At 45.1% G+C, this 26,509-nt stretch overlaps 1 protein-coding gene across 1 annotated transcript; it reads left to right on the top strand.

The window, feature by feature from the left end:
• Nucleotides 1-26,509, top strand: DHX8 (DEAH-box helicase 8). Its single transcript, XM_006266375.4, has 23 exons — nt 1-153; nt 1,788-1,873; nt 2,501-2,573; nt 3,005-3,090; nt 6,097-6,206; nt 7,268-7,585; nt 8,027-8,171; nt 8,965-9,168; nt 10,028-10,115; nt 10,427-10,524; nt 11,211-11,358; nt 11,718-11,899; nt 12,243-12,437; nt 12,652-12,837; nt 13,397-13,607; nt 13,796-13,977; nt 15,112-15,252; nt 20,982-21,137; nt 21,963-22,100; nt 22,797-22,925; nt 23,785-23,981; nt 24,156-24,335; nt 24,899-26,509. Exons 1-23 carry the CDS (start codon nt 42-44, stop codon nt 25,116-25,118), a joined length of 3,585 nt encoding a protein of 1,194 aa, XP_006266437.1. The 5' UTR covers nt 1-41; the 3' UTR covers nt 25,119-26,509.

Genomic DNA, 26,509 nt, shown 5'->3' on the forward strand with positions numbered 1-26,509 from the left:
CCCGGAAGTGCCGGGCGGCGGGCCGGGCCGGGCCGGCGGCCATGGGCGACCTGGTGGGCGCCGAGGAGCTCGCGAAGCTCGAGTACCTGTCGCTGGTGTCCAAGGTGTGCACGGAGCTGGACAACCACCTCGGCATCAACGACAAGGACCTGGGTGAGCCGCGCGGAGCCGGGTCTGTTGTGTCGTCCCCCCCCCCCCCGCCCGGGCCGTCGTTTGCGGGCGCAGCTGGCCCGGCTCCGCGTTCCCCTTGCTGGGATCTGCTTCCCCCGCACAGGCTCCCCCACCTCCCCCAGTGCCTGTGGCTTGACAAGGGACCCCGCCTCCCTCAGCCCTCGTCGGCCCTCTGCCCCTTTCCTGACCGGTCGCCTTCCTTTTCAAGCCCCTTTGCGGCTGGGTCCTTTCCTCCCTGCGGCCCATGCGCTGCTGCCAAGAGATCAGTTGTGCTGATCAGGCAGCCCAGCCCCTCTCCCCCCCTCGCCCTCACTGCCTGCTCGGCACATTTCCAAGTGCTTCCAGACCCTTCCCCGTGTTGCCCCTGCACGCTGGAGAGGAGCTCTTTGTAAATGTGCACCAAAAAGTGCCTCCTTTGCTGCCAGGCCTAACACCGTGTTTATGTGGGTCAGGCAGGGGCTGTGCCGCGATCACTGCCTGTCGTATTGGTCAGTAGCGTCTCACTGTTTTCTGGCATGCCTTCACCTCTGGCTACTGTTTTTTGTCATATATCTTTGACTGGACCTGAGCACAGCAGAGTCCTGCTGCATGGTGGGGCTTCCCAGGCCCTGTTGCACTATAGATACTCAATAGTAATTATTATTCTTGGAGCTCAAGCACTTGGTGCTACGTTTTGGCCTCAGGTCCGAGCCATTGCTCAGTTTTCTCTCCGTAGAGCAGAGGGGATGTGGTCAGTACTTTCTATAGCCTGCACGTGACTAAAAGTAAAGTAAAAGTTGTAAAGTTGGGTTGCCTCTTCAACTACCCAATTTTACTTTTACATGAGCTTTCATCCTTAGAAGTTGGAATTGAGCACTTATCATGGTCCTGTGCAAGAAAACCACCATGAGTCCTGACCATATCTTTGGGGTTTTAATAGAACCTGGTGAGAGCTCAGCTCAACACTGCTGCTATGGCAGGTTTGCCAAGTCAGGTTTTTCTTCAAGTGATATACTCATGTGAAGTAGTGCCGCTGCAGGTCCTGTCTTTTGGAGAGCATCTGCCATCTTTCCCTGCTGGAAGGATCATTATGGCTCTTGTAGGAAATCATTTTTTTGTTCCTAGTAGAGTGAATTCTCATAGCTCATACCTTCCTTCCTGGATTATTTGTGAACCCTTTTGTAATTGAAGAGCACCATCTCCAGGCAGCTTTGTCAGTGTGTCACTAGAAGCTAAGGAGAGCCTGTGCTGCACCTTTCCCCTCCATGGTTTGATGTTGTTTAGTGACTGTACTTATAAGCTCTAGTCATGGCCTAGGATACCATTGTGTTCAGCCCTATACAGCACAGAAGAAAAAGATGGTTTTTGCCTCAGAGTGTTTACATGCTTACTTAGAAAATGAGTTCTCTCTCACCTAGATGTGATTCCTCCAGGTCTGGCTTCTCAAAATTAAACCAGAGATAGTGGCAAGACAAAAAGCCTGCCCTGCTGAAGGCTATGTTCCACCTTTCTGATGAATAGATGGGAGATTTCACTATTTTGGGTTGCCAAGCCAGCTATCTTTCGTCACAATGGAACATGTTTGAATCTGCTTCCATTAATTTTGTTTAATTTACTCTACTGCTTTTCCTTCACAGCGGAATTTGTGATAAATCTTGCTGAGAAAAACACTACATTTGACACATTTAAAGCTGTCCTTTTAAAGAATGGCGCCGAGTTCACAGTAAGTGAGATTTAGACCCTGTTGCATGTCCTTTCTTTATCCTGAGACTCTTTGTAAAAGCCAGTTTCTATTTAAAAAAAGTTACAAAGCTGAAGTGTTTGTTAATTAACATGCGACTGTTTTTACTGAAAAGTAGTTTGTGTATCTCGGCTTGCAAACACTTCTATCCAGCACAGGTTTTTTTTATTAACAATATTTGATATGATTTATATGAAGCACGCTGTAATCTTGAAGACTCATTTGGACTATTTGGTGTCTCATTGGTGAGCACATGCAGTGCAGGAAAATCAACTGGTGTGAAAACAAATATTTATTAAAATTTGTTTATGGTGTTCCAATATCATGCTGAAAGAGTAAAAAAAACAGTGATATGCGGGAGAGTAATTTAAATGGAATTTCATAACTGTTTTTACAATCAAGACTTTTTTTTGTGTTTCTGTACAAAAGAACTACACTTTTTATGGTCTGCACGTGAATTCCTGGACTACCCAACTTTACTTCTACATGAGTTTTCATCTTTAGAAGTTGAAATTGAGCACTTGTCACTGTTTTATAGTCTGTGTTAGTTTGCAAGAATTCCACAACGAGTTCTGAAAATGTCTTTGGGGTTGTTGTTGAATTTTTCAGGACTCCCTTGTTAGTAATTTGTTACGCCTCATACAGACGATGCGTCCCCCAGCCAAGCCATCTACAAGCAAAGGTAAGTGCCATCTAGCTGTTCTCAACAGAATAGAAAACTGTTTAATTCTTTAATTATTTGTTGACTAATCTGGATTTGACTGGGATAGCCTTCCTCATAGTTTTGTGGATGTGTTCCATATATCCTGTTGTTACAGCAGAAATTTGTGTGATTTGAGGTGTTAAGACAGAGCTTCTAGGCTACTGAGAGATTTCTTTTATTAAATGCAGGATTAAGAAAGTTATAATCTTTAATTAATTAGGCTGTCTTTTGTGGGAGATTATGTAGTTATCTTTTAATGTAAATATTACAAAATTTTCAGTAAAGCTAACATTTAGCACAAAGCTGAAGTTTATCCCTTTTTCAGAAATGACAAAGACAATTATTTTAGCCAAGTAATAAAAATAAACTTCTAACAAATTTTATGTATGCTTCTTTTGTTCTTAATCCAGAGGCAATTATTAAACCCAAAACAGAAAAGGAAAAGCTGAAGGAACTGTTCCCAGCTCTTTGCAGGCCAGATAATCCCAACATCAGAGTAAGGAAACAATTTCATACCTTAACAACCAATATGTGAAGCTGTGATGTGTATTTTTTGCTCTTGCTCCCCCTTGGTTTTCAGTTGCCATATCAACATTAGTGTTTATCCATTCCATTATCAGTCCTGAGAAGTGAAAACTAGAGGTGCACTGTGTGCGGGCCGGGCCCCGATCCCGCCCTCATCGCCATGTGCAGCGGTGATTCCGATCCCATTCTGGCCGCCCTGGGCAAGCCGGGGGTGAACCGGGGTCGTACCGGACCCGTCTTCGTTGCACACGGGCTATGGCCAGCAGCCCAGGCACGCGGGGCTGGAGAGAATCGCTGGGCGGTTTAGCGCACGCGAGTTAGAATTAGTTACGGAGGCATAATGGTTGATTGAAAAGATTGTTTACTTACACCCAAAGATGGTATTGGTGTAGGCTGGACAGGTTTCCAGGCACAGCTCCCGCTTGGATCCTCACTAGAGGAACATGACAAATCGATTGCTCCCACGGAGTTTGCTAGGCTCTGCGGGTCCGGTTAAGTTGGGTTTGAAAAGTTTCCCCGGAGTTACTTAGGCTCCGCGGGTCCGAAGTTACAGGAAAGGGATACGTCTAGGATTGCGCTCGGCGACAGGATGAGGCGAGAAGCGAAAGCTCCGTAGATTCGGTTCTATTGCCTCTATCGCCTGCTTAGGGGAGGCGCGTCGGGTCCGCGAGGGTCCGCAGCGCTTGGAGATCTTCACACAGAATCTCTCTCATCCTCCCCCCTCCGACTTGGGTGGAAACTACCCAAGCTTTTTGTACGGCTAGCAAGCCAATCGCTAGCCGCCACGTGTGCCTACATTAGGAATGGGCCAATAACGTGGTGCGAATCCTAATACAAATGGCGGGAACTTCTTTACAGCGTGTATCACTACGATGCAAAAGAGATGCACACTGCAAAGAAGCTGTAATCTGGCGGGAAATCCCCCATTGCACCAGAGTTCTCTCCCGCAGCAGAGAACTCTACCGTGCAAAGAAAGCGACAAATTGGCGGGAAATAATTTAGCGATGCCGAAGCGCGCACACAAACAAAAAATCACAACTTTGGGTTGTGACACACTGATACATTGGTTCAATATCGGATCGGCACCAATATAAAGAAAATTGACTATATCAGAAATCGGCTTTTTTTTTTTGCCTGATGTGGCCAATAATATGGCTGATAAAAGCCCTGTGCATGTGCACAGCCGCAGTGCGGCATGTAGCTGGCGAGGAGCACAGCCCGTCAGCTTGGATAGCTGCATCCAGCTGGTAAGTCTGTTGTGGTGGAAGAGGAAGGGGGAGGGAAAGGGTGTGTGTGGGGGGGGGTGTAGATCGAGGCCCCCGTGGTGAGGGAGGGAATGGGGCCAGGGCAAGAACAGATTCCTCCCAGCCGGGGTGGGGTGGGACGAGGCATGGGACAGAGCTGTGGCTTGTCCGGGGGTCACAGGGAGGGGACGGAGTGGGTCCCAACACTGTGCGCACCCTGGGAGGGCACAGGGGGCATGTACCCCCAGATCTGCGCAGGGCAAGGGCAGACTGCTGCTGGGGGGTGGGCAGCGGTGCTGGGAGGGGTAGTTGGAGGTGCTATGGTGAATTTTGCAGGCCCCCCACCCCCCCCTCCTCGTAGCCCACGGCAGTAGCCCACCCATGCCCTGCCCTGCCCCAGCCCCACTCCCTCCCTTACCGCAGGGGCCTTGATCTGCCCTCACTCCATACCCCTTCCCTTCCACCACTACAGACTTACCAGCCGAACACAGCTCTTCAAGCTGCCAGGCTGCATATTGGAAATAGGATTGGTATCAGTCAATATGCCTTCTTAAAAATTGGCTATTGGTATCGACCCAAAACATTTCTTTTGGTGCACCTCTTGTGAAAACACAAAATGCGTAGGAAGAAAATATTTGGTTTCAGATTACCAGATTTTTGTTGCTGGGGGCTATTAACATAGCACTCAGTGCACATGTAACCTTGTGGGATACCCACAAAAGCAATGCAACTATCCTGAGGAATTTACACTTGAATTCAGACAATATAATATGCAGCATGATGCTTCATATGCTGATATATGTGACAGCACTGATACAGCTATAGAACACTTTGGGCCAAATCCTAATTCATAGACTAGGTGTTTAAATATGAACTTGTTCCACTCTGTTCTGGTCCCTGAAAAACAAACAACATTCTTACATCATCTTAGTCTTAAGACCAAGTGACAGAAAGCAGAGCGCAGGAGGGAGGACCTAGGTGCCTTTGGCATAACTTTTTTTGGGTACTTGAGCAGTGTAAAATGGGATCACACTTTGGCATCTAAGACAGAACAGAAACAGACCCCTTTCCTTCAAAGTGGTCTTGAAATAGACACAGTACTTGGACCTTAGGATTGAAGGGCCCACCCAGGGAACAAGGTTGCATGTGGGAAGAAGCAAAACCAAAACAAAAAAAAGTTCAGGGAAATAGGAAAGAAGATACAGGATGGTACAGGAAGTGGTGCAGGTCAGAGGAGATGGGGGAGGAAGGTGGTGTTGTGCAGGGGAGGCAGCGGGAATATAATGCATTGTTCATAGACTGACATTAATTAACCTGGGAACTCTTAATAAGCATGTGTTTATAGACAATCTAGTTTGTCTAGGTTTTTGGATAAAAATCTGGGTCATTCAGGATGTTAGTAACTCACACATTTGGGTTCACGTGCTGGTGTTAAAAGTTATTCTGAAGAAGTTCTTAATCAAATCATAGAGCAGGTTATTCTGAAGAAGTTCTTAATCAAATCATAGAGCAGGTGACCCTATGGTCCAGAAGGGGTTCCCTTTGAGACTCTTGACTTCATTATGCTTACCTATATATCATATTTTCTTTGTCACATTTTCTCTGAGCTGTTTTTCCCTCATGTTCCTCCTTAATGACAATAACAACAAGGGTGGTTGTCTTATTGCAGAGACGAAAGCTCTTTGACAGGTTTTCAATCAGTTTACTTAAAAAGATGTTCCTTTTCTCTGCAGGCTATGCTGGATGAGGATGATGTGAAAGTGGCAGCTGATGCTCTTAAAGAACTTGAAGCTTTAATGCCTAATGCTGATGTGCGGGAAAAACAAAGGAATAGTGACCACAGGTAAGTTTCCAAACCATTGCTGGACTGGTGTCTCCTGGGTCTGGGGGGGCACCCAGGTTCCCCCTGCAGCTGATTGCTGAGTGGGGGAGGTGAAGGGTGGGGAGCCCCCTGTGTGCTCCCCAGTGGGCCTGGAAGTGGACCAGAAGTATTTCCGGTCTACTTTCAGGTTCACCACTGAGCACGCAGCCCCCCCCCCCCCCCCCCTTGGGATGCTCCATCCACCCCAGCATCGCAGTGTTCATGAGCCACACCTGGTACCTCAAGATATGTAGAAAAAACATTTAAAGCTGTGTCTATGGTTGAATCACTGACTCTCTGAATCAGCATTGAATCTTCAGATTTGGATTTAGCTCTAATTAAAGCGGGGACAGTGATCCGAATCAACGAATTGAATCACTGTCCCTGATTCTGGCTGAATCCAAATCGAATACAGCCTGTTTCGCACACCCCTAGTAATCAGGTTTATTAGCTCTCATCTCCATATACTGCTGTTAACAAGGATGTTACCTCTGGCGACTCAAATCCACAGTTTGAGAACTGAAACCAAGCATCACAGGAATGCTTAATGGGAATCTGTAGACTGAGCACTGAGTCCCATTGAGTTAGAGTGCTTTTCTTTAATCTTTACGAATTGGTAGAGGAGTCTCCGGGAGCCCTTTAAGATTGAGCCCCTAATATACCACAACATGCTATGGACTATATTTATAAAACTTTTCTAAAAAGGTTACATGAATATATTGTCTCAAGTACTATATAATTAGAAGTTATAGTCCCTATTCCATGATGATTTCTTTGATCTTTAAGGTATCTTAAACCTGTATAAAGATAGTTTTAATTTATTTTAAAAGCATCTTAAAAAAAAAATACATTTAAATAAAAAATATCTGATTTAAATAAAAAAAACCCTGATTTTTTAAAATTTTTTTTTTTTTTTTATTTTAAAAAATTGTTGATTTTTATCCACCCTGTCCTTGGACAGTGGCTTATTAGCAGGTGTGTTTTTCAACGTGGCCTGTCTTTGTATGGAAATTGAACATGGATTGTTAATTTTTGCTTGATAGGGCAAAGAGGAGGAGGAGAAGTCGCAGTCGCAGCAGGGATAGGGACAGGAAGCGGAGGCACCGATCACGTTCCAGGTCGCATTCTAGGACTCGGGATAAGAATAAAGGGAAATCTAGGTATCGCTCACGGAGCAGGAGCCCAAGTCCCAGCAGGGACCGTAAGGACCGAGAGGACTATTCTGTGAAGAGCAAAGAGAGATGGAGAGACAAGCATGTGGATCGACCTCCACCTGAAGAGCCTTCCATTGGAGATATTTACAATGGCAAAGTCACGAGCATAATGCAGTTTGGGTGCTTTGTGCAGTTGGAAGGACTAAGGTATTGTCTGGCTTTCAGAACAAGTTGTTACTGTTTCTTGTATCATCATCCTTGCTCTAATAGCATCTTAGGAAACAGGCTATCACCTACAAAAGCTTATTTCTCTCTGAACCAGTTAGTCTGTAGGCTGCCACCCTGCCCTGCTTTCTTGACTTCAGACTAACACGGCTAATTACCTACCTCTACCTTTCTTCTGTGCATTATAAACATTTTTAAAAAGTGCATCTTATCAGGCTCAACAAACTATGGCAGTGATGCACCCTGCATTTCACAGCTGCTATTGGTTGTAAACAATGTTTGCCTTTCAAGGGAGTTTTCATGGCAAAATATTTTTTGCTTTTTTGTAAACATTTTAAGACACGCTGGAGTTAAATGATATGAAAGTCTGATTCAGTAATAATATGTGGTATTTTATATTTATCTTCTTTTGTGTGTCCACAGGAAACGCTGGGAAGGCTTGGTCCATATTTCTGAGCTTCGCAGAGAGGGACGTGTTGCTAATGTTGCTGATGTTGTGAGCAAAGGGCAAAGAGTAAAGGTCAAAGTTTTGTCTTTTACCGGGTCCAAAACCAGCCTGAGTATGAAGGTATGCATGGAGTTTCACTTTTCTTCTAGAAAGATCAAATGATAGGAAAGATATAGTATTTGAAATTTTGGTATTTCATATATTGCTGTAAACCAGGAGTGCCAATGATCTGGCCTTTGGGGCTGGAAATTTGGTGGTAGGGTGAGTGGCAGCAGTATTAATTTCTGTGACTCCCAGAGCCATGGCAATTAACACTGCTGCTCCAGTGTCTTTCCCAAGACTGCAGTCCATCTTCTACAGAGGGTCTATGGCTATTCCAGAAAACATCACTCTTCCCCTTCCCCTCTAACAACAAAAATAATATTAAATTCAGAAGAACCATAACAGAAAGACTCTCCATCCCTGCCTTGGCCTTTACTGAAGGGCAACACCAAAGGCTGCCCTTGAGCATGGCCACCTGGGGAGGCTTGCCAGCTATGTATGTCCTGCAAGTTGGCCTGGTCCTTCTGCTTGGGTGGCCAAGATGGTGTCTGGGCTGGTGTCTCCGAGGGGATGTGGGAGGATGGAGTGATGGCAGCGGTTCTTCAGCCCAGGCAGGCCTCCAGTTCTTTGCATGCATGAGGAAGGCATTTTACTTTAAATTAATAGAAACTATGTACTCCTAACTACAAGCCATTGGCTGCCTTTTTTAGCTGCCAATTTGTAAAACAGCAGGTGGTGAAATACAGCCTCCCCCCTTGGAAATGAAGAAACACTTGTTTTTATGCCCCTGCTGTAGGAGAAAATGTCAGAGCAGGTGTATAAGAAGTGGCAGACTCCTGATTAATAAATCTGTCAATTATATATGATGTAGGATGTTGATCAAGATACTGGGGAAGACTTAAATCCAAACCGACGGAGAAACCTGGTTGGAGAGACCAATGAAGAGACTTCCATGAGGAACCCAGACAGACCCAGTCACCTCTCCTTGGTGAATGCCCCTGAAGTGGAAGATGATACCCTTGAAAGGAAGCGCCTCACCCGGATTTCAGACCCTGAAAAATGGGAAATCAAACAGGTACAATATGATACCGATGTATTGCGGTGAAAGGATGTCTCCTGATGTTACTGCAGGGGAATTTCAGCTTATATCTAGTGCGTCTTTTTTTTTTTTTCAGCAGTTCCTGTTCCTTTCATTGCAAGCTTCTTTTTGTAAAACTTGGCACTTCCTGAGCTTTGCCTTTTAGATTTTAGATAGACTTGACCAGACCTCACCTTAGACAAAGTCTAAAACAAATCATTCTGTCAGTAATTTGGACCCTAGAAAAACTTTTGGTCAGGGACTAGATGACTAAATGGATTGTGAAGCCTTTTATTCTTTTGTCTCTGATTGGAAAGTGCTGTCAGTATTCTAAATATCCTTCTCAGCCTGTTACTTATCAGTTCAGCTGCTTTCACTAGCATTTTAGTATGGCCTTTCAGTCCAACTGTGATGATGCAGGATTGCTCCCTACTGCAGGGATTTTCTACCTTTTTGGGTCTGTACTTCCAGTATCCAGTCAAGAAGGAAGCAGTCCCCTGGCAGCCGGTTGAGGGGGGGGGGATTGATGGAAGTGGTGGTGGCCCCTGCTGCCGAGTACCCCCTGAGGCCTTTCCAAGTACCCCCAGGGGTACGTGTACCCCTGGTTGAAAATCTCTGCCCTAGGATATACTTGAACCTGTTATATTCAGACTAGTTTTAAATGCTTTTAGGAGAAGTCTACAACCCCCTGTAGATTTTTTTTTTTTTTCTTGTTTACTTCTATCCTCCCCTACTACCATAGTGACCTGGAACACCTTTTGTTTCATGAGAAGTGCATACTCTTCAATGGGACAATTTACCTTTGAATTATATTTGTGTCTTGGATCTAACCCTCAGTGTTTCATCCTTCCCCCAGATGATTGCTGCTAACGTGCTATCCAAAGAAGAGTTTCCTGACTTTGATGAGGAGACTGGGATTCTCCCTAAAGTTGATGATGAGGAAGGTAATGCTGTCTAGTAGTTTTTCTGGGAGTGTGATAAATCCTTGTGTTTCTGGGTATATCATGTATACATAAAGAGACTTCTGATGGAAGCAAACATGAGATTCATAATTAGCAATAGTCTTAATTGCTTGGACCTGTGAGTAGTGCTGGATAGTGGTGGGCTTTGGCCAGACACACACTCCTTGCATCTGTGACACTTTTTACCCTTATGCAGGACACACAGGAAACATGGTCATTCTCTTGTTACTGAAATATCAGCTGCAGGAGGCTGTTTATCTCCTTGTTAAATCTGCATTGTTTGTGGGTTTTAGATGAGGACCTTGAGATTGAGCTGGTTGAGGAAGAGCCACCATTCTTGCGAGGACATACCAAACAAAGTATGGATATGAGTCCCATCAAAATAGTGAAGGTAAGACATTTCTGACCAAATATTACTGCATGCTGGTTTTACCTAAGTGCTCAGTTAAATGGAAGCTTTATTATTTAGAGCCCTGCAACACTCTGCTCCAGATCCTTCCTTTACTATGTATAGCTGTTTCTCACTTACATGATATCAGTGAAACAAGACTATGGCATAGGAATGGCATAGAAGACTATGGCAAGGTTAATATGCAGCCAACATTTCACTGGAAAATATTGAACCATTTGGTACTATTCTGTCCCATTCTTTCTCTTGTTTTTTTTAAGTCTAGGGACAGGATAGTGGGGAAACCATCCTTCCTGCCAACAATACAGCTAATCTTGTCCTTGATTAGAAGATAAGATCCTACTTTGTACTCAAGACCATTGGCATCCTGGAAATTTGGCTACTGGAAATATTCTGGAGCTTGCAAAATGCAGAAGAGTTAAAATCCCTTGAACTAACTGATACATCTAATCCCTTTCACTACCTGAAGTAGATAGACTGGGCTCAAAGGAATCATTAAGACTCCAAGATCGGGCTCTGCTTGAAACAGCCATAGTAGGGTTGGAGTGTTGTAGTTGTGATGGTCCTGGAAATATGTGAGAAGTCAGGGCTTTTGGTGATAACTTTTATTGCACCAACTGTATAGTTCAGAGAAATATCACACACACCTTCATGTTCTTATTCTTCAGAATCCTGATGGCTCCTTGTCCCAAGCTGCAATGATGCAGAGTGCATTAGCCAAAGAAAGGCGAGAACTTAAACAAGCCCAAAGGGAAGCAGAGATGGATTCTATCCCCATGGGACTCAACACTCACTGGGTGGATCCTCTTCCTGATGGTATACTCTGACTTGTATCTATTTATGCTAGTCATTGTGATAGCTGAACAGTTCCAGAAAATACCTGTCTTGTTGGGGATTACTCACTTTGTGGCTCCTTCATATAAAAGGCATTTTCCCTCTGGTGTCTAGCTTTCATGTTGCTCATGTGTATTATCAAATGATGTCCAGGTGGAAGGATGGTAAAAATACCAGCAGGACAAGAATTGAGATCAAGATCCCAGAGTCTCTGCTCTTTGTTTAAACGTGCAGTTTGTAGTGTGATCTGTAAACTGCCATTTTATTGTATGCCATTCATTACTAGTCTAGCTCTGTCATGTCAACTGTAATGCAGTAATAAAATTATCTTTCCTTTTTAGTGGATGGGAGACAAATAGCTGCCAACATGCGGGGTATTGGGATGATGCCCAACGATATCCCAGAGTGGAAGAAACATGCATTTGGTGGCAACAAAGCTTCGTACGGTAAAAAGACCCAACTTTCCATAATTGAGCAGAGGGAGAGCCTCCCAATCTTTAGACTTAAGGAGCAGCTAATTCAGGTAAGGCTCAGGCAAGAGTCTTTAATTAGAATGGATGAAACTGATACAAATGCCCCTGCCTTTGCTTGTTAATGAAATTTTAACTCAAAATTGTTATTTCACTATAAATATTAATGAAGTGACAGGTAGGGCTGAACTTGGAAGCAAGGTCGCAAGTGACAAATTTTTGTAGGGGCTTGCATTACCTGAATAAACAGGCAGGTTGCTGGTGGCTTAGTCTTGATTTTACTTAACAAGTAATGCTTATGGCTTGGGTCAGCATGAGTCATGAGGATTCAGTCCAGTTTTATAGATACTATATTACCTAATCTTAACAAGCACTCACTAATGCTTTATTTTTTAGGCAGTTCATGACAACCAGATCCTGATTGTTATCGGAGAGACAGGCTCTGGGAAAACAACACAGATCACTCAGTATCTGGCTGAGGCAGGGTATACGTCAAGAGGAAAAATTGGATGTACCCAGCCTCGCAGAGTGGCTGCGATGTCTGTTGCCAAGAGAGTGTCAGAAGAATTCGGTTGCTGTTTGGGACAAGAGGTAAATTTTGGTCTGGAGGTTGTAGAAAGCAGCAACTCTCAGCAATAGGGTAACAAACTGTCCTCAGATAGGCTGGGAATGAGGGGCTGGCATGACCATGTAGTTTGAGATTAGCAGTTCTGACAGCTTTGTTTGACTTTGATTTATATAGCTTAGCATAAAGGGAAGAGAAATCATGATTTACTCAAACCCAATGTTACTCTTTTTTTCATAGGTTGGCTACACAATTCGATTTGAAGACTGCACCAGCCCTGAGACAGTCATCAAATACATGACAGATGGTATGTTACTGCGGGAATGTCTCATTGATCCTGACTTAACCCAGTATGCCATCATCATGCTGGATGAGGCCCATGAGAGGACTATACACACTGATGTGCTCTTTGGGCTGCTGAAAAAGGTAATGAAACCTTTTGACCCCTTCCATATGCGAGCTTCCTGTATTCTCTGCAGTTGTAACTGGAAAGGGATTAATGGGGGAAGGAAGAGACACTTAAACCAAACCTATCCTATTGCTTTAAAAGGATCTTTATTAAGATAGGGTTAACCTTCTATAAGAGTAGCTCATCTACCCTTAAGTCTTACTGTAAGTGAAATGGAGTACTAGTAACAAAAGAGAAAGCTCAGGAATTCTGGACATTTTATGGAGATAAATAAGGAACTCCCTTAAAATATGGAAAAGGGAGGGAGTTTTTCTGGTTAGGAAGGAAAAAAAAAGGTTTTAAATGTGACTTTAATTTTTAAATAGTGTGAGGTACTGACCACTTTCTTGTGGTACTTATGGACTCATGGTATATTCTCCTCTGCCTAAAGTGAGTCCAAGAATTAGTCAGCCCTCTGAAATGACTGAAGTCTCTTGTTATCTGAAGCAATCTAATTGAGTAAAGGAACTTCTCTAAACTCTTACCATTGCGTATGTTACTATTAATTTGACCTGGGACCTTTTTCTCCTGCTACAGACAGTGCAGAAACGGCAAGATATGAAACTTATTGTAACGTCAGCAACATTAGATGCTGTGAAATTCTCTCAGTATTTCTATGAAGCTCCAATCTTCACGATTCCTGGCAGAACATATCCAGTGGAAATTCTGTACACAAAAGAACCAGAGACAGATTATTTGGATGCCAGTCTGATCACAGTCATGCAGATCCATTTAACAGAGCCTCCAGGTGAGTGGGATAAAACCTTGGGAATGGTTTGAACCTTTATCATGTGGTGATATGGCTTGACAAAGAGAACATTTAAGGAAGAGGCTTTTCTCCATGGGAAAAATGAGAGGAAAGGAGGCAGAGGGAGTTGGTAGGTAGAGGCTGTGTAGAGCAGGATTAATTTTCATGTTTGTGGTTCCCTTGTTTAGGTGACATCCTGGTGTTCCTTACTGGTCAGGAAGAGATTGACACTGCATGTGAGATCCTCTATGAGAGAATGAAGTCACTAGGACCTGATGTGCCAGAGTTAATTATCCTGCCAGTATATTCAGCTTTACCCAGTGAGATGCAAACCAGAATCTTTGACCCAGCTCCTCCAGGCAGTCGGAAGGTAATTCCAGCCAAAGCCTATTTCTACCAAGGGGGACCAGCGGGGAACAGGAGAGACCCTGCTCCCCCGAGCACTACCAGGAGTAACTAGGAATAACGGCCATAAGTTGACTGAGAGTAGATTTAGGCTGGACATCAGGAAGGACTCCTTTACAGTCAGGGCTGCTAGGATCTGGAACCAACTTCCAAGGGAAGTGGTGCTTGCTCCTACCCTGGGGGTCTTCAAAAGGAGGCTAAATAATCACCTTGCTGGGGTCATTTGACCTCAGCATCCTTTCCTGCCCATGGCAGGGGGTCAGACTCAATGATCTGCTCAGGTCCGTTCTGACCCGATCAACTGTGAAACTGTTTTCACCCAATAGTGCAATATTACCTTGTTGATTGCATTCAGAATCATTTGTGTTATGAGGTGGGGAGGTAGGTAATTACAGGCTGCTGTGAGGCTTTGGAGCAGTGGCTCTTACCATGTTTAACACACAGCACTTTTTTGCCGTGTTCTTTGCACAGAGTTTTTGGCTCTTAAATTTTGTTCTATTTTAACTGTTCACTCAGCATCCCAAATGCTTTCATGCAGATCAGTGTTATAAATAACATTGGTACGGCAAAACATTTTTTCTAAATGCTGCCATTTAATGACCTTGTTAACTTCAAAGAAAGGCTTAAGTTTCTGTTGGGTGTATTTAAAAGCACCTCTCAGAGGATGGCAGGAGGACATCCCTTGAAACATTCTGGGATGAGTTCTGGATTTATACAAGTGATGTTGTAGTGTCTGGCAAAAAATAATCTTCCAGAACACATGAAATTCTGTAGCAAAAAGCCTTTCTTTGTTTCTATCAATGCATTCCATGTTGTTGACTTCACTGCTCTAAATCTAAAAGAAAAATAAGTTGCAGATAGTTAAAGTTTGGGTAGCTGGAGAAATCTGCTCCATGCGTGCTGGCAGAAGATGGCACCTTTGACAAGTGACAGACAAAAGATTTAATAATAACATTTTTTATTGCAACAGCTGTATCTTCAGTTATTTGATTATATCACATAAAAAGGGTTTGTTTAGACTGAGTAGCACTAGTTTGACTTGGTCTTGTTTGCTTGCCATCTAGATGCTAATATTGGGTTGTACTCCTCTTGTCTGCAGGTTGTCATTGCTACCAACATTGCTGAGACCTCTTTGACTATTGATGGAATCTATTATGTGGTGGATCCTGGGTTTGTGAAACAGAAAGTTTATAATTCGAAGACTGGGATTGATCAGCTGGTTGTTACACCAATTTCCCAGGTATGCTTCATATGCTTTTCATAGAAAAGTAGGACCAGAAGGGACTTCAGGAAATCATACCTAGTCCAACTTCCTGCTCAAGGCAGGATCATCCCTTTCTAAACCATAAGTGTCTCTAGCTTATTTCAAACAAAACTGCATGAAAAACCTTTCTCTCACAACTATCAGGCCCAATACCATGAAAAATCTAGAACACCTTAACTTGGCACAGGTAAAGCAGAGGGACAAGGGCACTGTCAGTGTCTTGCCACTGCAAGGAAAGGAAGTACAGGTTTCCCTCGATTTATGCAAATTTGCTCTTATGTGATGACCCTTTTTATACCAGAAATTCATTATATGTGAGGTAAATTTGCTGTTATGTGATTGGCATAGGTATACTCCCACCCCCACAAGCAGGTAGGTCTGAGAGTTTGTGAGGGGAGGAGAAAGGGCCATGGGGCCAGGGCCCCATTCACTGCAGCCTCTGCTGCAGCTGCTCTGGGAGTGGCCAGTGCCTGCAGCTGCTGGGCTGCGCCATGCCCCAAACCCCCCGAGGATCTGCTTCCCCAGAGCACTGTACCCTGAACTCCCCATCGTGGCATAGCCCAGCGGCTGCAAGCAGGCAGTGTCTGCTGCTCCCAGAACTACAGCAGGGGCAGGCAGCAACCTGCAGTAGGTTGTGAGCAGGCTGGGGCCAGTGGTAGCACTAGGCTCTTCCCGGTGCTCAGGGTAGGCTGAATCAATGGGGTGGCAGCAGTCCCCCTCCCAAAATTCACTGTAGGCCCCTGCAACCTGCCCTCCCTGCACTGCTGCTGAGAGCGGGGAAGAACCTGGTGCCGCCGCCGGCCCCAGCCTGCTTTTTTCCCACTGCAAGCTGCTGCCTGCCTCTGTTGCAGCCATGGGAGTGGCAGATGCCACCTGCTTGCAGCTGCTGGGCTGCACAATGCCGTTTGGGGCACGGTGCAGCCCAGTGGCTCCAGGCAGCTGGTGGTGGCTGCTCCTGGGGCTACTGCAGCAGGGGCTGTGGTGAGTGGGGAGAAGTGGAGCAGTGGGGTCAGTGGGGCTACTGCCTGCTCCAAGCGCCGCAAAACACTCAGTGCCGCTCCTGCTGCAACCCCAGGAGCGGCAGATGCCTCCTGCTTTCAGCGAATGGGCTGCACCCGTGCCCCTTTCCCCACCCCTTCCCTAGCCCCAGCCTCCCTCCCTCCCTCACCGCTGTGGGAACACATCCCTACCTGTTTCATTGTAAACTGAGTTTGCCTTATATGAATTCGATTTATGTGCCGTTCCCTGGAGGGGAAAACATTTCTTCCCAGTCCCTTGTGACAACTCACAAAGCCCAGAAGCATGAGAGAAAACAACCTCTATTCTGCAACCTGGGGACAGCAAGCATAACATCACACATCTGAACTGGAGAGGCAGAATCCCCCTTTCTGTCACTCCATCCCCTCCATAAATGTGTTTAAGTTACTTAATCTTGTTTCATAACCAAGTTAGTTGTGGAACTCTGCTTCATTGTTCTGCTGCTAAGCATGGTCTTCTCCAATTTCCAATGAGAGCATATGGGGGGGGGTCTCCTAGACTTTCTTCTGTTGCTCTTCCCAGGCTACTGCAGGCATTGATACTTCTAAATCATCCCTGATCAATACTTAGTCTAGGTGTGGCCTGTCCAGTTCCAAGTAGAATGGTACTATCACCTCCTGTGTCTCATACTGTGTTCCTGTTAATGCAGCATAACATTGCATTTGTTTTTTTGGTGACTACATTGTACTAGCTAGCTTGTTAGCTTGTGTTGACTGCATTCTGCCACATCCCTCGGATCTTTTCAGCAGAGCTACTGTCTAGCCAGTCATTTCCTGTTCTGTATCTATATATTTGTCTTTTATTCCCTACATGTACTAACTTATATTTGTTCTTAGTGAATTTTTGTTTTATTTTCTAGCACCTAGTTCTCCAGTCTATGAGGATACCTTTGAATTCTAATTGTGGCCTTCAAATTCCAGAGTCCAGAATGAGGGGGAGTTTGCTAGGGACTTTGCTTGAAAACTCTGTCTCATATTCCTTCACTGTAAACTTGCTGAGCAGAAAGAGGTTTTCAGGGAAAAGGGAACACTTCAGACTCAAAGAACAGCAAAACAGGCTGTCTACAGAGGAGCTTGCTAGGAAAGGTCTTCTTGGAAAGAGGCAACAGATTAGAAGACCCGGGGTGATGACTGGAGGATGTCACACTCCCAGAGCCACTGCCACTTCCAGCTCTTCCTCTGCTTGCACCTGTGAGATGTCTGCCCAGGCAGGACCATACATCGTTGAGACTTCCATCCATGTCTTGGTTTGGTGTTGTGCAGACTGTGGCTTGCAGGTTCCTTCCAGTGTTAGCCAGGTTGGGGAGTGCCTGTGATATGAGTGGTACCTTCTGGGTGGTGTCCTTCAGGGAGCAGGCAAGAGAGCTACAGGAGGAGGTGGCAAGGCTCTGAAGCATCCTCTGCCATGAGGACTTCACTGATTCAATGCTGGAGGAAACCCCTAGGACTCTGGAGGAAGGACTGCAAAAGGTGGTTCTAGAAAAAGAAGGGGGCATGGACTCCCAGGAAGGTGGAAGCTGGAAGCATCTCTGGCAGCAAAAGGAAGTCATCATCCCCACCTGAAGTGGTTTGCCTGGGGAACAGATATGGAGCACTAACAATAGAGGAGGTGTGGAGAGCATTCCACTGGTGGAAGAGGTCAGGCCAGGAATCTCCAAGGTGGGGAGTGAGACCACTGCCACAAAGAGGAAGCAATGGGTGGGGGTGATTGGAGACTTCCTTCTTCAGGGGATGGAGGGATCCATCTGCTGGCCTAACCTGTTGTCCCGGGAGGTCTGCTGCTTGCCTGGAGCCTGGATCCAAGATGTCACAGAAGGATTACCGAGACTCATCCGACCTTCTGACTGCTACCTCATGCTGCTCATCCATGTGGGCACTAATGCCAGGAGTGATCCTGATCAGATCAAGATAGACTCCAGGGCTCCAGGTGCAAGGGTGAGAGGACAGGGGCACAGGTGCCTTGGTCAAGGGGAAAGGCCCAGGCAGGAGCAGATGCACCCTGCAGATCAATGCAGGTGGTTTTGCCAGCAGGGATTCGGCTTGTTTGACCAGGAGATGTTGTTCCAAGAAGAAAGATTGCTAGAAAGTGGCACGATCCATCTGGCAGAGGAAAGAGCATCTTTGCTGACAGGCTCACTAACCTAGTGAGGAGGGCTTTAAAGTAGGAGAGCAACAAGGGTGATGTCATGGCGGGTGTCCACTGTAGACCACCAGACCAGGAGGATGAGGTAGATGATGCTTTCTTCAGACAATTAGCAGAAGTTTCCGGATCTCAGGCCCTGGTTCTCATGGGGGACTTCAATCACTCTGACATCTGCTAGGAGGGCAGTATAGCAGTACACATTCAATCTAGGAAGTTTTTAGAGAGTGTTGGAGGGGTTGGAGAGACCAACGAGGGCCCATGCTCTTCTTGACCTTCTGCTCACAAACAGGGAAGAATTGATGGGGGATGTAGAAGTGGATGGCAACTTGGTCAGCAGTGACCATGAGATGATTGAGTTCAGGATTCTACCAAAAGGAAGAAAGGAGAGCAGCAGAGTATGGATCTTGGACTTGAGAAAAGCAGACTTTGACTCCTTCAGGAAACTGATGGGCAGGATCCTCTGGGAGGCCAGTCTGAGGGGGAAAGGCATCCAGGAAAGCTGATATACCTTGACTTTAGCAAAAGGAGTCAAAACTTGTGGAAGAGGTTGATACCTTTTATTAGATCGACTAGATACTTGCAAACAAATTCTTTTTTGTTTATTTACAAGCTTTTGGGCATGCTCACCATTCATCAGGCATAGGAAAGAGCAGAGATTGTAAAAGTTCTCCTAGGTAGAAATGAAAACTCATATATTACAATCTGCCCTCTCCTTTGCTGATGAAGGGTGTGTGTGCCTGAAAGCTTGCAGATAAATAAAATAATTTGTTTGCAAATATCTAGTTGATCTAATAAAAGATATCACCCCTTCCACAAGTTTTGATTCCTTTTGCCCCTAGACCAATACAGCTACAACCTGGATACCTTGACTTCAGCAAGGCTTATGTTATGATTTCCCACAACGTTCTTGCAAGCAAGCTAAGGAAGTATGAATTGGATGAATGGACTAGTTGGCAGCCGGTATCAAGTGGAGTGACCCAGGGTCCTGGGGGCCAGTTTTGATCAGTATCTTCTTTGATGATCTGGAAGATGAGATGGAGTGCACCCTCAGCAAGTTCACAGATGACACTAAGTTAGGGGGAGTAGTAAATACACTGGAGGGTAAGGCTAGGATTCAGTGACCTAGACAAATTGGAAGACTGGGCTGAAAGAAATCTTATGAGGTTCAACAAGGACAAGTACAAAGTTCTGCACTTAAGACAGAAGAATCCCATGGACTGCTATGGGTTTGGGATCAGCTGGCTAAGCAGAAGCTCTGTAGAAAAGGACCTGGGGGTTACAGTGGATACGAGTCAACAATGTGCCTTTGTTTCCAAGAAAGCTAACAGCATGCTGGGCTGCATTAGTAGGACCGTTGCCAGCCGATCTAGGGAAGTAAGCCCCTTTATTCTGCACTGGTGAGGCCATATCTGGAGTACTATGTCCAGTTTTGGGCCCCTGACTACAGAAAGGATGTGGACAAGTTGGAGAGAGTCCAGTGAAGAACAGTGAAAATGGCTAGGGGGGTGGGGCACATGACTTTTGAGGAGAGGCAGAGGGAACTGGACTTATTTAGTCTGCAGAAGACAAGACTGAGGGAGGATTTGATAGCAGTCTTCAGCTACCTGAAGGGTGGTTCTAAAGAGGATGGAGCTAGACCAGTGGTCACCAACCAGTGGATCTTGATCCACCAGTAGATCTTGGAGCCTCTTGGAATCGATCTGAGCCTGGGGTGGGGGGCTGAGTGCCTGTATGCATGCATGGGTGTGCCCCAGCCCAGCAGGTCAGTCCATGGGGGCGGGAAGGGGCAGGGGCTAGATCGAGGCCCCTGTGGTGAGGGACAGTGCTGCAGAGGCAGGAGCAGGGGTAAGTTGAGTGGGGCCCTGGCTGAGTGGGACTTAACCTGCTGTGGGGGGCGCAACCCCAATTAATTTTCCCTCCATCTGCTCCCCCCCCCCCGACTTACCTGCTGGTTGTGGGTGGCAGTGCCCAGTAGATCTTGGGTTGCTTTTAAATGCTGAAGGTGATCTATTTAAAAAGGTTGGAGACTACTGAAATACTGTTCTCACTGGTGGCAGATGACAGAACAAGGAGCAATGGTCTCAAGTTGCAGCAGGGGAAGTTTCAGTTGGATATTAGGAAAATTTTCTCACTAGGAGAGTGGTGAAGCACTGGAAAGGGTTACCTAGAGAGGTGGTGGAATCTTCATCCTCGGAGGTTTTTAAGGCCCAGCTCGGCAACGTTCTGGCTGCAATGATGTAGTTGGGAATTATCCTGCTTTGAATAGATGATCTCTTGCTGTCCCTTCCAGCCCTAATTTTCTATGATTCTTAAGTATTTGCAAACCCTTCCAGCTTTGTCATATACAAATTTAATTTGGAAGTTTGCCAATATCTCTGCATTCAGGTGAGTAGAACTGGAAATAAATATTTGATTGCTCTTCTACTTAATTTAGTAGATTCATTCTCTGCTCTAGTTAATGTTTACCTGTCCTTGCAACTCGTTCCTTCTTACCGAGCTATGTTGTTACCTCTTAAATCTTCCAGGCCCAAGCAAAGCAACGAGCAGGAAGAGCTGGGAGAACAGGGCCAGGAAAATGTTACAGACTTTACACAGAGCGTGCTTATCGAGATGAAATGTTGACCACCAACGTGCCTGAAATCCAGAGAACTAACTTGGCCAGTACAGTGCTCTCTCTCAAGGTAGCAATTGGTGTCTTATTTCACTGATATAAAGTCATCCTGAACATAAAGCTTTTAGTAACTTAATCTCTGCTTTATGAGCCTTATTAAATATTGTTAATAATCTCACTCCCTTTTAGTATATGCAAGTGGCTGGGAAGAAAGACTGTGCCACTGGCAAAGCTACAGCTTGCTCTGAGGTTCTTCCTCCTCAAGAAATCTAACTTAGACTCATACTGGATATAGTAGATATCAGGTTCCAAAACTTACAAAATTGGAAAAACCTGATTTGTTTGAAATTGTAGAAATGCAAGCTGCTAGAAGTCATAGTAGCATGGAGAAATGTTTGAACTAGTAAATCAAGTCTTTTAATAAAATACAGTAGCATTTCTTAGGCACTGCTTCACAGCATTAACACAATCTCTGTTTGGGTATGGCTTATTCAAAGGTATGTACCTTCTAGATCCCAGACATTTTGGAGCAACAGAAAAGACCATATAGTCTGAGAGCTGCAGTTATCTCGGTGCCTGACCAAGAGGCAAAAGTAATAAATGGCAAGCAAACAACTACCAGGTTGCCAAACCCATCTACTTGGACTGGTGCTGGATTGTTTGCTACTTACATTTACCAGAACTTTACCCTGAGGGATGGAATGACTAACTTGCCCATCATGCCTGTGTAGTTACATTGGAGATAAAGGCAAGACTCTTGGGCAAGAGCCTCTCAGTTACCCCCTTTGACTTTGGTTTTGGCTCTTGAAACGTTTTGACACTTTTATATCTGTGTATACCAACCCTAGTTTCCTTTTTCTTCTCTTGTCCCTCTTAACCTCACGCTTTCTTTCAGGCTATGGGGATCAATGATCTGCTCTCCTTTGACTTTATGGATGCTCCCCCAATGGAAACCTTAATCACCGCCATGGAACAACTATATACCTTGGGAGCTCTGGACGATGAGGGACTACTCACTCGACTTGGGCGCAGAGTATGTTAAATCTTAGGCCATCTTGGCTGGAACTGTCCACTGAGAAGCCTGCCCCTGTCACTTCTCAAATCTTCTTGTTTCTCCCTACCATGATCTGGTGATTTGTAAATGGGTCCATACCTGTGTTTTTCTCTAGCAATCAGTTTTTACTGCAAAGTAATAATAAGTAATGTATCTTCTGCCTCCCAAGGGGCAGGTGCCCTTTTCTATTATAAATTAATTTAATTTTATCAGACTGTCTACTCATGCCCCTGACTGCATTTGGTACTGCACAGTCCCAATGGCACATAATTATTTTTAGATGCAGCATTGCCCTAGCATTGAGCTACAGCGACATAGCGTCAGTGTCACGGTTTGTGCTCACTGACTCTGTTGACAAAGCAACCAATTACATTGCCGTAGCTTGTCACTGTGGTGACATGGCATTTCATGTAGACACTCCTTCAGTTACTAAAAGTCTCCTGTAGGGTTTGGGCTATACTTGTGCTGGTGTATATGGCCAGGGCCATATACTCTGTGGGAGGTAAAGGGTATTGTCATGCTAGGGAAACACTGAAAGGTCTAGTCTTTTCCCATTAAGCTTTAGTTAGAATCTCAAAAAATAGGCCAGACTTATCTCAATCTAAGACTGTGAGGCCTGGCTGAGCCTTTCTGTGTTGCCACTGAAGAGAGATGTTTTTCATTTTATTTCTGCAGATGGCAGAGTTTCCTTTGGAGCCAATGTTGTGCAAGATGTTGATCATGTCTGTACATTTGGGCTGCAGCGAGGAAATGTTAACTATAGTCTCTATGCTATCTGTACAGAATGTGTTCTACAGACCAAAGGTAAGGAATTCAGGTGTATGGCAAGGCCTGGGTGCATAGCAGGAAATAGTAGTCTAGTTGTCATACTTGTAGAATGCATCAGAAAAAATGGGAGGCAAATATTCCCTCAGACAAGACCATAATTAAAGGGTTTATTGGGTCACATAATGTACAGACAGAAGCGTAGCTCCCCGCTGTAACTGAGAACACTGCAGGAAGTGTTCTGAGTTACAATGATCCCCTGGAACCGACAGAAGTTCACTGGTTTCCCCTACCAACACCCCCTCCTCCCTCCCAGTTTGCTCCCATTTTTAGACTGGGAAGGGGGGAAAGGAGCAGAGGGAGCTCGTTCTAGGGGAAGATCCAAGTGTCAAAAAAAAAAAAAACCACGCCAAAAAAAAAGGGGTGGTGCATATGACTGAAGCGTGTGCCACCCAAAATCGGAGCCTGGCCAGCCAGACCCACACTGGCTGCTGACTAGGCTCCACGTGCCCAGATCACTGCTGCTGCAGCCCCAGGAGGCCCCTAGGACCCCAGGTAAGGCTACTGGGGCCAGCACCTGGGCTGGCCCTATCCTACCCGGGGCAATTTGCTGTGCACCAGAGCACACATGCAAGGCCTTGCCAGGGAACAACTAGCAGTGGCACAAATATGTGCTGCTGCTATTTTTCCCTGGGGAAACGCACGTTCCCCTTCATGGGGACGCGCCCTAAGAATCGGGATGCTGTGCACTGTCCCAAGCCTTCCATGGTTCATTTCAATAATAAACAGGAACATGCACCATGAGTTTCTAAAGAACCAGGGTTTCTCTATTGGCTGTATATAGTACTATCTCCATAAGAGTTTTAGGTGTATGATAGAAGCATGTTTTGTGTATTAGGACAAACAAGCGCTTGCTGACCAGAAGAAAGCGAAGTTTCATCAGACAGAAGGTGACCATCTCACTCTGCTGGCTGTTTACAACTCTTGGAAGAATAATAAGTTTTCGAACCCCTGGTGCTATGAGAATTTTATCCAGGCTCGGTCCTTGCGCAGGGCACAGGATATCCGTAAACAAATGCTGGGGATCATGGACAGGTGAGAAAATCCAGTAGAGAACAAGAACTGGCTCCCTCTTGGAATTCTTGGTGTTCTTGTTCTATACCACCGCACCCAAGTAGAACTCAGAATTTTGGCATTTTTGTGTGCATCTCTTGTGCACCAAACTGGAAAGGCCTCTAAATTCTTTCCTTTTTGGTTCTTGCCTGGCAGACACAAGCTGGATGTGGTATCCTGTGGAAAGGCAACAGTTCGAGTCCAGAAAGCAATCTGTAGCGGTTTCTTCCGAAATGCAGCAAAGAAGGATCCCCAGGAAGGCTACCGGACTCTCATTGACCAGCAGGTGGTCTATATTCACCCATCTAGTGCTCTCTTCAACCGACAACCGGAATGGTAAGGAAAGCTACGATACCTTATTCTGAGTTTCAGTGTGTATTTCAGAGCTAAAAAGTCCTTGGGCATGGATCATTCATAAAACAGACCAAAACATGGGCTTTTGATATCAAAGTTACAGAATGGAATGAGAACAGTGTGAGGGACAGGTTCTGATCCATCTTTAAAATAGGCTTCTGAGCAGCTTTTGACAGGCTTGCAGGCAAATTGAATGCTATGGTTATTGGAAAGCAAGGCAAGGACCCAGAGTCCTGCCTTGCCATGCTTTCAGCTTTCCTACTGTACATCTGCCCTGTAGCATAGAGTAGTCAGTGGAGCTCCTTAATTGGAACCAAGCAGGTCTGTACTTCAGCAGAAGTAGAAGGGGGAAAAGGGATTTTTTGCAGGGAATGGCTCTTCTAGATTGATGACTGTGTAGAGGAAGATGATGAGTTCTAGGCTCAGGAGGACAGGGCTTGGACTACTCCCTTTGTCATAGCTGATGAAATCTAAGGACCCTCTTTCTGTTAGGAAGTGTGTATTTCCTCTTCATCTGGCATCAGTGCTGCCTTCTCTCCCTACAGGGTGGTGTATCATGAACTGGTGCTGACCACAAAAGAATATATGCGTGAAGTGACCACCATTGACCCACGCTGGCTGGTGGAATTTGCACCAGCTTTCTTCAAGGTCTCCGATCCCACTAAGCTGAGCAAACAGAAGAAGCAGCAGCGGCTGGAGCCCTTGTACAATCGTTATGAGGAGCCCAATGCATGGAGGATCTCGCGTGCATTCAGGCGTCGATGAGCTTGCTTCTGGTATGGGCTGCTGTTGGCAGAGTCCTTGTGACACCTGAGAGTCTGTCAGTGTTGAAAATCTCCTCTTCAGGGCATATGCAGTTGAGCTCATAGCTAGGTCATGCTTTGTTTCATTTCCTTTTCACGCTGCCAGTATTTTCACTGAGGACAAAAGCTCTAGATGTCACTGATTCATGTCATCAGCCCCTCAGATGATACAGTTTCATGGGCCATTTCTGATCTCCTAGCTCTCTCCACTGTATTGTGTCCACTTCAGAAGTAACTCTACAGAACTTCAATCTTCTCACTTCCAAGGATTTGAAAACTGAAGGCTCTCAAATCTGGGCACTAAGCATCAAAGCTTAGAAATGAGGTAATGGTCTGAAGAGCAACTGTTCTCCTATGAGACTGGATGTTCAAATGCAGGAATTTCTTTGTTTTCTAGCTGATCTGAAGAGGGATTGATAGTCAACTAATGCTCTTGTCACTGCTCTGCAAGTATTTTTGGTAGGCTTTACTACTCATGCTCAGTCTCCTTAACTTGCACATTTTCTTGTTCATTGTAACTGTTTGTCCCTTATTCAAAATGAAAAACTGCCCCAGCCATCTGTGAGGGGATATTTAGAATCTGTGGCTTTGCACAAATCTTTCAGGCGGAAGAGATCCTCGGAAACCCAACCAAAGCATCTGTTGTAGTTGGGCGATGGTACAGGTCAGACTGCAAGTCTTATCTTTCATCACTGTCTCCTGTGCGCTGACGGCTAGTATATCAAATGGTAATTAACCACATCTACTCTGCAGCACAGTTCAGTCTGTGAACCTAAATGGTTACAGATGTTACAGACAGACTTTTTCTATATAAAGTTTTGTGTGTTTTATTTCTTCAGACAGTGTGAGGTGATGTCAGAACTGCTCTTTTTTATATACAGTACTCCCCTAAGGCAAAAAAGTGGATTTCAGCAAAGACATGCTGGAATCAGTTTTTATTAAAATTGAATTGCCGAATGACTGTCCAACATGTGCTGTGTCATGTTGAAACTGTATATAAACTTGTTTTTTCTTTTTGTTGTAAACAGGTTCTTAGTCAGACCTGCCTTGTCAGAGCTAAAATGTGGTGACTTTGGCTCCATGTCTGGAAAGAGCCAAACTTATAATAATTTTTCCCCAAGTTGGGGTATTTATTAAGATACTGTTGAAATGAATAGAGCAGGGGTGACTGATTTGATTTGTACTTAATTCTGATTCTCTAGGAAAACATTTGCTCCCTGAAGAATGGCTTCATTTTTTAAATCTGCTCATGTACACAAGGAGGGCAGTGAGGGCTAGTGTGTATATACCGTTTTTTTTAATATGTTGTGTCTGTGGCATACAGCCTGTATAAATAAAATCACTAAAAATATA

The sequence above is a fragment of the Alligator mississippiensis genome, chromosome 4 (assembly GCF_030867095.1).
Source record: "Alligator mississippiensis isolate rAllMis1 chromosome 4, rAllMis1, whole genome shotgun sequence".
Taxonomy (NCBI): domain Eukaryota; kingdom Metazoa; phylum Chordata; order Crocodylia; family Alligatoridae; genus Alligator; species Alligator mississippiensis.